At 42.9% G+C, this 12082-nt stretch overlaps 1 protein-coding gene across 1 annotated transcript in view; it reads left to right on the forward strand.

Annotated features, from left to right (window-relative positions):
* The first annotated feature begins 2255 nt into the window (after positions 1–2255).
* The window catches only part of C9 (complement C9), a 54940-nt gene continuing 45113 nt past the window's right edge, over positions 2256–12082 (forward strand). Inside the window, exon 1 of the mRNA XM_008692615.2 lies at positions 2256–2428. Coding sequence (XP_008690837.1) covers positions 2352–2428 — 77 coding nt within the window. The 5' untranslated portion in view covers positions 2256–2351. The remainder of the gene's footprint in view (positions 2429–12082) is intronic.

Raw genomic sequence — 12082 nt, forward strand, 5'->3', positions numbered from 1 at the left:
TACATATTAAATGAAAATGTTATTCTTTTCACTTCTCTTGTCTAGCATGCTTCACTTCCCCTAGATATAACTGAAGTATAAACCTCATTTAAAACATGTCAGGTACATAATAGCTGTTAAGGGCAAAGAAGAGTTAAAAGCACTACAAAAATGAAATGTATATTGTATTTTACATGTCACTAACATACAATAAATATAATAAAATATAATATATATAATAATATATTGTTGTTATATTCTACTGCTCCCATTCCTTTGCTACGTTACATTTAGTTTGAACCATGGGGATAAAATGAATAGAACTTCTACAGAACAATTCAGCATTCAACCAGCCAGCTGTGAAATTCTCCTTCCCTCTTCCATGTGGGGGCGGGGGCGGGGGTGGGGGGAGCTCAGTCAGTCTCCTAGGACAGAGGTGATTTTCAATCTCCATTCATATCTAATTATCAAGTCAAGGATCGCAAAGTCTAACCAATGAGCATTAAGTCTAATTAGCATAAAACATCATCTTATCTTGCCTGCTTCCAGATCCTTCTTTCTGATAAGTATCCTGGCAGGTCCCGGGAGCCACGTAAGAGTCTTCAGCCTTGCTACATCAGACTGGACAGATTCCTACCATATCTGGGTGCCGCCCACTCGTCATTAGCTAAGACTCGAAAGAAGTGTCTTTGGGCATCGATTTCATCACTGGCGTAAGGACGAGTGTTGCTGCCCACTTTCGAATCACCTCATTACTTGGCAATTCTGCACAGTCTGCAGGTTGATGACGAGCTCAGGAGCCGATGAAATTAGCCCCATGAGAGACCCCAAACTCTCCACATGAAAAGGAAAGGGAGGCAAGAAAGCCTGAGGAGAATAAATAACTTCTACTCTGAGTAGGACCATTAGTGGAAAGGCAAGGCAGTGCTGGAAAAAGTAACTGTCTGGTATCCTCCAACCCCACCCTCTGTTTTATCAGACTGCCTATGTGCTAATGTTTGAAAATTGCCTCTTTGTAATTAGTAAGTATTGATGAAGGCCCCTTAAGTCCTGTGTCAGCAAACATTTTTTCAGAAACGTAGCGAAATACTGTTTCTCAAGCTGGTCATTCTAAATACCAACCTGGCCACACATTTGAATGATCCAGCAAGCTTTAAAAAAATACTGATGCAGGGTCCCATCCTAGATCAATTAAATTAGAATTCTTTGGCGGGGGGGAGGTATCAATGGCTTTGCGCAGGTCCTGGTCATCCTACCTTACAAGCAGTGTTTTAAGAGCAGCTCTGACATCCACATTCTCCGGCACTTTGAAAACACCTTACCCTTGGGGCACCTGGGTGTCTCAGTCGTTAAGTGTCTGCCTTCAGCTCAGGGCCTTGATCCCAGGGATCAAGCCCCGCATCAGGCTCCCTGCTCCCCTGAGAGCCTGCTTCTTCCTCTCCCACTCCCCCTGCTTGTATTCCCTCTCTCACTGGCTGTCTCTCTCTGTCAAATAAATAAATAAAATCTAGGAAGGAAGGAAGGAAGGAAGGAAGGAAGGAAGGAAGGAAGGAAGGAAGGGAGGGAGGGAGGAAAGAAAGAAAGAAAGAAAGAAAGAAAGAAAGAAAGAAAGAAAGAAGAAAGACACCTTACCCTTTCCACAAGTACCAGGGAAAGTGAAAATATGTAGGGAAGGGGGTCCTCTAGGATGGATGGGAGCAAACTGCTCCATCTCCGAATCTATCTTGCTGACAAGTGCATTTCTGAGATAAGGAGAACATATCCTCCCGCGGGATACTGTGCGTGCCTGCGGGAGTTTACCTGGATTCTTCAAAAAGATCCACCACGTCTATAAAGAAATCCAGCTTTGTAACTGCATTTTGCGCTCCGAGGCACCCCTGAGGCGATCACCCACACGGCTCAGCCTCAGATTGCCACATCGGTCCCTGGTCCCTGCCTCCTGTTCCAGTCATTAGTTCTTTGACTAATTTCTTTCACCAATTTATGCCTCTCTGAGAATCATCCACAGACACATTTTTCCCCAAATGGCACACCCTCTCATTCTTCCTCCCAGAGTCTCCCCAGATGAGAAACACTGGAGTTTTGTTTTGTTTTTTGGTTTTTGTTTGTTTTCAACACTCTCACTAATCTTAGTCAATTCAGCACTCACGGGCTGATTGTTGGAATTCACTCGTCAATATGAGAAAACAGTAAGCCAAGAATTACAACATGACTCTCCTTGGATTGGACTTTGGCTCCCAGGAAGCCCAGTTTGACAAAAATCCCAACCAAAACCAAGCAGTAATTGTCGGGCCAGTTCTCCGGCCCTTTGCAGATAAACGCCTTGCGGGACCTGTCTGGCCATTCCACACGGAGCCGCCCCACCTGAGCAGATGTCTGCGGGCCAGTGGTTTGCCTTTGCACTATGCATTTTAGAAATAAGTGTCCTGACCGCTGGGCCCACTCCTAGGTGAGTCGCTTTTCCATTTGTCTCTGGAATTTCACTGCAGGCTTTGATCTTTCAAGGTCTACTTCTTAACAGTGAAGTAGGTAAAAAATGTCAGCCCACATTGAGACAGATAGCCCCAAAGTTTAAACTTTGCAAAAGGGTGAGGAAAAGTGCGGGGAGTGTCTGTTTGAGAGTCTCTAAGGACACCTGTTGCCATTTCCAGCAATTTCTTTTAAACAAGGCGTTCAAATGTGAAGGCCAAGATAGTCTTTCAATACTCGGAATTCTGAAACAAAGCTGGTTTTCACCAGAGTGTGATTGATAAGCCTGAGTGTATCAGTCTCTCACATCCTAAAAGTTTAAAAGAAAGAAGATTACTCTCTGCCTCATTCTGCCTCGATGTCTACCACACCTTTCTGCCCCCTTCCTTCATGCCATCACTTCTCTGCCCCTACCCCCACTCCTGAGCTAAAAAGCCTGTTGCATTCAGAAAACATTTTCACTTACCCGGGCATCGGGGACAAAGGGGATTTGGGAAGGCAGTTACTAAAAGTTGCCTTAGCCTTCTAATACTTAGCCTGACCCTTTCTTAAGTTAAAAAAATAATTTAAACAACCGCATTCCTGGATTGAGACTCCCGCTGATCCAAAATGAGAGGTGGCTGGGAAGGTTGCAACAACTTTGAAGTTCGTGCCCCTGGGTCCTGGCTGCACTCAGCTGTGTCAGGGAGGACCTCACAGCCCCCTTGGGCGGCCCCCCAGCTCTGAGCAGCTGCACCGCTGAGCTGGATTTGGCTTCAAGCGCCCTCACGGCCAGGGCCCTCCTTAGGAGTTTGTTAGGGTGACCCGCTCGAACACTCCGTGCTCTGCCCCTTGATGGAGGGTTGAGGTCAAAACAGAGTGTTCAGATCTGTCGCGAAGTGAGACACATGGTTTGGCCAGAGAACTGGAGTTTGCAAGTATTTTTTTAAATACAGATTCGATCAGAATGGAGCACTCCTCTGGAGGGAGGCTTCCTGAACTCAGCCCCAGGCGCCATTGCTAAGGAACAAACCATGTAAGTTTGGGCAGGTTACTCAACCTTTCTGTACCTTGGTTCCCTCTGTAGGATGACAGTTGTAGTCACTTCCCAGTACCACAAACCAGGCGGCTTCAAACAACAGAAATCTACTGCCTCACGATTCTGGAGGCTGGAAGTCTGAAATCAAGGTGTCCGCAGGGCCATGCTCCCTCTGAGACCCAGGATAGGATTCTTCTTAGTTTCTGCTGCCGGCGGCAATCTTTGACATCCTTGGCTCACAGCTACCTCATTCCAGCACCTGCCACTGTCACCACAGGGCTATCTTCAATCATCTTTCCTTTGTGCACGTCTGTCAGGGTCTAAATGTTCTCTTTTTATAAGAACACCAATCATATTGGATTAGGGCCAACCCTAAATAATTCACTTTATCTTGATTTCCTCTGTAAAGACCCTCTTTCCAAATAAGGTCACATTCTGAGGTACAGGGATTAGAACTTCAACTTTCTGGGCAGGGGGATGGGGTCGGGGAACACAATTCACCCCATAGTAGTGACAAGAATAGCACCTATGTAATAGAAGTCTCTGTGACAGTTACATTATTATACGTATATTGTACTTACAGCAACTGTGCCAGGCACAAAACTCAGTATATGTGAAATATTCTTTAAAATAATAACTCACTATTACTTCAATATGCTTTCTGGTTGAGGAAAGGAAGGGATAGAGTTAGAGCTAGGCTTCAGGGGATATCACCCGGCTGCACATACTTTACCTGAAGCCAAGTGACCGCGAGCCATTGCTACCGGTGAATTGTGGGGCTAGATCAAGAATCATTTGCTTGCCAACGTAAGAGTGCCCATGAGAACAGGTCATGAACGGGGCATCCTCTCTTAGGTTTCTCAAAGTAGAATAGAATTGTTACAACCAGCGCGCTGGCAGACTCATAGATCTTAACGCAGGTCCTGGAAGCGGGTGGCCTGAGTTTGATCGCAAGGTCCATAGTTTACTAGCTATGTGACCTTGGCAAAGTCCTTAATTTCTCTAAATCTGTTCCTCACCTGCAAAGTGGGAATAAAACTGTGACTTGCTATGTGAAATTCCTGCTAATTCATGTCCTGTCCTTAGCACTGTGACGGGCCACCTTTGAGGGCTCCATGGACACAGCTACCATTATATTTTATTTTTAATTTGTAAATAACAACATATTTACATGGTTCAAAGATCAAAAAACATAACAAGGTGTACATTGAGAAGTCCTGATTTCCCTAACCATAACTTCTCATGAGATATATGTTCTTACATGTGAAGTGCTTAGAATCCTACCCCCTCCTGCCCTACCCTATTCTCATGGGCAGCTACTCTCATTAGCTTTCTGTACATCCTTCCAGAATGGTTTAGTGCAGATTAAAGCACAGAGGCGTACGTAATCTTATTCTTCCCCTTTCTTTTACATACTATCTTGTACTTTGCTTTTTCTTTTTTCCTTTACAATCTATCCTGGAAACCCTGCTGTATCAATTTAAAAGGAACTTCCCAATTCTCCTTACAAATGATTAATTTCCCACTGTGTGGATATGCAGTCCAGATAATCCATCTTTGATGAACACTTAGGTTGTTTCCAATCTTTTGTACTACAAACAATGTTGCAATGGATATTTTTAGTCCTATGTCATGTTGCAAGTGGATAATACACCTGAGGAATTCCCAGAAGTGATGTAACAGAGTCAAAAGGAAATCACCTTTGTCACTTCGCTAAAATTGCCCCGTGGCCCCGGGAGGTTTGTATTACTCTCCACTTCCCCCAGCAGAGTATGAGAGTACTTATTGACCCACAGCCTCGCCAACAGCCCTCGGGCAACATTTCGATATTTGCCAGTCTCACACATTAAAAAACAAAATGGTATTCTGAAATAGTTTTAATTTCCCTCTCCCTTTTTATTATTTTTTAAATTGAGGTATAATTCATATACACTATCCTATTAGTTTCACGTTTAAATCATGATGATTCAATGTTTTTATACATTATGAAATGATTCCCACAATAACGTTGTGTATCTTTTTATCTGTTTAAAGGCCATGTGTATGTTTTCCTTTGTGACTCTCCATGTCCTTTACTCTTTCTCCCATTGAGCTTCTTGTCTTTCTTTTGTGGATTTCTATGACCACTATAAACTAGTCCGTCGTCTCTGGTATGAATTACAAACATCTCCCCCAATCTGTCATTCGTCTTTTGATTATATAGGTGGTGTTTTTGGTATAGATATAATTTCCATATTTATCTTATTCTTCATTATTCAAATAGTTAAGAAAGAGCACTAACCTGGATGTTAGAAGTGCCAAGAGTGGCCAGTAGGTGGCCCTTGGAGAGAAACTGCCTGGGTTTGAATCCCACCCTGCCCACCAAGTGCCCTCAGCTGTGTAACCTGAAGAAAATTACTCACCATCTCTGTGGCTCAGTTCATTATCTTTGAAGTGTGATAATACTAATAATAGGGATCTCATAGGGCTGGTGTAAAAATTAAGTGTGGTAATAAGAATAAAGTCTTCGAAGAATTTCTGACATAAACTAAGCACTCCCAAATGTTAGCAATTATCATTCCATTTATCGGAGTTAAATTTTATCTCAACAATCTGGAAAAGCACCCAAACATCTGTGAACGGAAAAGCGAGGCTTAATTATTAAATCGAAGATATCCAAAATGTCAGTTTTCCCTCCTTCTTTGGTTGTATACACCTGTGTTTTTAATATTCATATTCAATACAAGTTAGCAGATATTTACTCATCAACTACTATTGGACAAGGATGGCCGTTTGTTTATTCATCCAGGTAGCACAGCAAATATTTGTTGAGTTTGCAACACTGGCCAGATATTACATCAGGAACTGCAGTGTAATGCTGACCACGTTACAAGGGGTCTCTGCCCTCACTGGGCTTACAGTCTACTAAGGAGTATAAACAAATACACAGCAACTGAAACTCAGCCAAGGCCTCTGAGTGAAGCCCGTGACGCTGGGGGAGATACGCTCCTGTGACTTTCACCATTGCACGTGGGCACTGGCTTCATCCGTTCTGGCCTCTGCAAGGACTTTGCTCCTGTAACTCCGCCCCCTCTCTCCTGCATCATCAATAGCTCCCTTTGTACTGAATCTTTCCCATCAGCCTACAGACATGTTGTCACATTTCTGTTAAATGTTGGCTCATCCTCACCCTTACTCCAGACATACGCACTCACATCCAGCTCTTGGAGTGACGTAGCGCTTACATTCTGACAACTCTCAAATTTATATCTATGGTGCACCCCACTTCTCTGAACACAAAGTCTAATTACTTAAGTCAGCAGCTCTTGAAAAATCTAACAGGCATCCCAAACTTAACATTCCAAAATATTCCCTGATTTCTCTACCGACCTCACCCAACCTGCACCCCTACTCACTGAGTTACTCAGGGAAACACCTGGGAATCACACTTGTTTCCTCTCTTTGCATCCTTCCCACAGGCAATCTAACAGCACATCTATTGGTATTATCTTCAAAATATATCCCAAATCTGCCCACCGCCTGCTATCTCCACTGTGACTATTCTAGCCCAAATCACTCTCATTTCTGGCCTGCGTCCAACCTCGCCCACACCCGCTAGTCAGTTTGCCATTGAGCAGCCAGAGACATTTTTAAATCTCTTGAAAACATAACTCTGGTGTTACTCCTGTTCTCATACTCCTCTAAGAATTTCCACCAAGCTCAGAATCAAATCCAAATTCCTCAGCATAGCCTATAAGGCAGGGGCTGCACCCTACCTGTTTCTCCAGACACGTCTGCCACTCTCCTTTTTCTGCCCTGCTCTGTCACCGTACTTCTGTGCCTCCGACATACTGTCTCAGGGCCATTGCACTTATTTACCCCCAGGCATAAAACACTCCTTTTCCAGATACTCACATAGCTTCTCTCTGAATTCACCCAAGTATCTAACCAAGCATCACCTTCTGTTCAGGTCATGTTTTGCTATGTAACAAAATGCCCCAAGAGAATAGCTTAAAACAATACCAATTATTTTACTGGTTCATGAGTCCAAGGGTTGAGTGGGCTCAGTAAAGAGGTTCCCATGGGTCTCCCACATGGATGTAGTAAGATGGTGGCTGGGCCTGGGATTCTTATGATGGCTTCTTCACTCACATATCTGTCATTGGGCTGGGAAGACCCAAACCATGAGAGGCTGGAACAATTGATTCTCCTTGAGAATCTATCTCTCTACCACTCTCTTTGTCTCTGTCCTCCATGAGGTAGACTCAGGGTGGTCAGTTTTATACATAGTGGGAAAGGCTTGCAGAGCAAATGCTTTGAGATAACCCAGCAGAACTTGCATGGCCTTCTCAAGCCTGGCCTTTAAGTCATGCAGGCTCACTTCCACTGCATTCTATTCATCAAGGTATTAAGAAAGATACTACCAGCTTTAAATGGAGGGCACATAGCCCCCATCTGTGATGGGAAGAAAGATCAAAACAATTGTGAACACATTTTTACATCACCACACCTCCTCCGAGAGAGCTCTTTGACTGCCCCATATAAGAAAACTCCCTCCTCTACCCCAGCCCTAGAGCCCTCTCTAGCCTCTTACCCTGCTTTATTTTCCTTTACAGTTTGTATGTCTTCACTGATTTTGCATGTTATATTTGCCGGATACTCGTTTATTGTACCTCACCCACTAGAACGTAGGCTCCAGCCGCCAGAACCATTCCTGACGCAGAGCAGGCCCTCCATAAAGGTCATTGAATTTTGGCTCATCAGGAGCACATGAAAGGAGCCCTTAAATAAAACTTGGGAAATCAGGAAAGGTCCAGAAAAAAATGAGTGTTGGACACCGCTGTTATATTATCTTCTCATCCTGATGAATTGCATGAACTAAGCAAACTGGCAGATCTGTGGGTTAAGAAGGCAGTGCTAGTTAGCTTATATTTCTCCACTCAAAGGAGCCACATTGTCTTATTTATTGACAAAAAGATTCCTTCCTACAGCAGGTGTTTTCTTGCCTGGGTCTGCCACAATGTGTCCTGGAGCGTGAGCTGCTCCTGAGGTTTCCTTTTCTAAAGCTGGAAACTTCATGGCGGGAGACGGGAGCAGGCATACATCAATGGCCCTGCATGTAATGCATTTCTGGCCCAGAGTTACAGCTCCTGTCGTGTTGACATACATCACTTTGACCTGGAAAGTGACTTTCAAGCTGAGATTAAAACACTTACCGATATGTTTTACTTGATAAACACATTTCATCTAAGAATCCAGAAAGTGCTTTATGGATACCTCTCCACTCCGCCTAATAACTCAGCAGTTGGTAAGCATTGTACTTACACAGTCCTTGAGCCATGAAACATTATCTACCTCGTGAGTCAGAGGAGCCCAGGAGGGAACAGTGGGCTCAGAAGGAGCTATTCAAGATCACTTGTCTTCTTTCTTCATATTTATGTAATGCATTCATTTCAGGAACACATGCCTTTTGCATAATCTATCTACTATTTCCTCCTGATAATTCCCCAGAGTCTTTCTTATTTTGCCACCAAGTAACCAGGTATCTGCAATGAAAGGAAAACAGCCAGACGCTCACACACTTTTCACTTTATTTTTGCCTAATTTGACACCAGTTAGGTTTAAGCTTAAAACAGATCCAGGCAAGAACCACGTTGTCCAACTGCTGTGCTTTACCTAGAATGGCTATATTAGAAAGAAAGAACAAGAGAAAGAGAGAAAGAGAAAAAGAAAGAAAGGGAGGGAGAAAGAAAGGGAGGGGGAAAGAAAGAGAACATTCTCATTAACTTACTGAATTTTCAAATGTCTAAAAAATCATGAGACTGTTACATCTGAAAAGTATTCACTAAGCTATGACTTTTTAGGTCATTTCAAAAAGGATTTGATTGGTGACAGGGGAACAGGGCAACATTGCAGTGAACTAGGAGTTGAGAGACATAGATTCGGAATCCAGTTTTGCCACTAACTGTCCAACTTTGGATAAGTAGTATAATTCTGGTTTTAGTTTCTCATCTGTTAAAGAGAACTAATAATGCCTACAAAATAAAAGATTAATGAGAAAATGAGACTTGAAAATTGTCTAGTAAAACTAGTAGACAAATAGAAGAAACTGCTTAATTAAAAAAAAAATTTATTGCATGCTGTGGGCTGAATCGTGTCCCCTCCCCTTCCATTCATATGTTGAAGTCCTAACCCCCAATACCTCAGAATATGACTGTATTTGGAGGTAGGGTCTTTAAAGAGGTAATGAAGTTAAGATGGAGTCATTATGGTGGGCTCTGATCCAACATGACTTAAAAGAAGAGTGCTTATAAGAAGAGCAAATTTGCACACAGCTGTAAAGAGAAAGGATGATGGGAAGACACGGGGAGAAGACAGCCATCTACAAGCCAAGGCGAGAAGCCTCACAAGAAACCCACGCAGCAGACACGCTGCTTGATCTCAGACTTCTAACCTTCAGAACTACGAAAAGATAAATTTCTGTTGTTTCAGCCATACGGTCTGTGGTATCTGGTTATGACAAAACTAGTAAGCCAGCAAATATGCTGCTCCTGGTATCTGGAGGGTTGTAAGTCCCACTCCCAGGACGAGGGTGTGATCAGAGGACCTTCCTATGGGGTCATTCAGGGGTTAGGGTCATTCCAGGGATGAATCCAAATCATGGTCTTGTAGGACAATAAATGGTCAAAGGCAGAGCTCTGTACTAAATCCAGAGTGTGAGTCAAACCTGTAGAAAAGAAAAGCGCTCCTTAAGGTAGAAGTTGAGAAAGAAGGCAGTCAGTGTGTACGTAATTAATGCAGTGCTATTATTTATGTAAAGGATGTTAGAGAACAGTCTATGGGCGATGCCAATATCTTTGGAGCAGGATCCTGGCCCCAGTGCGTGAAACAGATGAGTAGACTTTCTCATCAGCCCCCATCACTGGCTGGGTTCTAGGCTTGCCCAGCAAAGGACTCCTCACTCTGGAGTGATTACAGTGGATTTTATCTCCCATGATGATCCTTCGGTCCGTACTGTTCTCTCTGAACTAGTTATTCATTGAAGCTGCTCTCGGTGGCAGGTGGGAAAGATACAAGTATCATGTCACTGATCTATAGGGTGCAGTTTCTAGAACCAAGGGAGTAATCTCTTTGGGGGAGATGCTAAAACAAAATGCTAACCAGATTATCTGAGTAAGTGATAAATACAAAAACGGTAGATAGGAGCAGGTAATCCAGTTGAAGGCGACAGGACTAGTATTGGAGAAACAAAGATATTGAAAAGATCCATAGAGACATTAATAAATGGAGCCTAGAGTAATTCCCAAAACCAATGGTAAACCAGCTCAGTGACATTTTCAGGTTAGTGATAGCTTCAAGTTTGGGCTTGATATAAAGGGCACCCCCAACCTACTTGAATTGCACCCTTTCAGATTTCACGAATATCCTCCAGATGCTGCCAAGCAGTGTTTCTCAACAGTGTATGAATATGAGAATCACCTGGGGTACTTTATAAAAACGTCTGATGCCTGGAGCCCATCCTCAGAAAGCCTGATTTAATTGTTTTGGAGGGATGATCACAATCTCACAATTCCTATTTTTACTATCTGAGGGTTACGATATGCAATGTGTTGACACCCACTGCTGTAGGTGATAAAGGTGCATCTGTTGTTGCCTCTTGATGAGACCCATCAGTTCCAGAGGAGATCTTAGCTTTATGGAAAAGTTCTTGTAGAGAATTTCTCAGCCATGTACTTTCAGATACACACTAATACTCAGGCTCCGGGAAAACAGGTTCACCAAAGTTTGGCAGCCTGTTTAATATAGGTTTAACCTGTCCTTTTAAAAGATGGAAGCTTATCAGACTCCCTGATTTTCTGGATGGTGTAGGCAAGAGTCAGGTTTACAAAAATGATGTCTCCAGTCTGAAAGTCTGCCTTACTGACAGACAAGTCTTGCGCAAGTAGGATGTGGGTGGTTCACCAGGAAATTGTAGCCTAGAGAAATACAGACTTAGATCTGCCGAAGAAAACGTGATCAAGAATTTCCTGTCCCTTCTTGCACTTAGTTATTCATTCGTGTTCAGAAAACATTTACTGAGCACCTACTATGTTCCAAGAACTTGATATGCAAGCCACGCAGGGTTAGAATTTTCCCAGCTCACTGATGCTGTTATTTAGAATATAAGCTCCTTTAGTTTGGGGATCATTGTTTTTGCTTTATTTTGTTTTGTTGTTTTGCACACCATTATATCCCACATGCCTAGCAGATAGAGACAATTAATAAATATTTGACGAATTAATGAATGAATGCATGAGTAAGTGAATTAATTAAATTAAATATATCATTCCCAAGGTGCTTATGACATAAGGAAGAACAAAATTCTATAAGAATGTGTACAGAGAAAAATAAATTACACAAGGAGTTTAAGAAGTGTTCACGGGGGGAAAAAACCCATTATGCCCAAGATGAGATCATTGTAGTGTACTGGAAATAGGTTGAAAGGCCTGAAGACATAAGAAAAAGTAGCTTATCTTGGGAATTTCAAATTCAATGTGGCTAAAGCTTTGATGGAGAAAGTGAGGTTGAAGAATTAGGAAGGAGAGCGGCCATATAGAGCTCTCTAGACCATGTTTAGTTTCTCATTGCAACTGTGAC

Source organism: Ursus maritimus, unplaced genomic scaffold, assembly GCF_017311325.1.
Source record: "Ursus maritimus isolate PB19 unplaced genomic scaffold, ASM1731132v1 scaffold_15, whole genome shotgun sequence".
Lineage (NCBI taxonomy): Eukaryota > Metazoa > Chordata > Mammalia > Carnivora > Ursidae > Ursus > Ursus maritimus.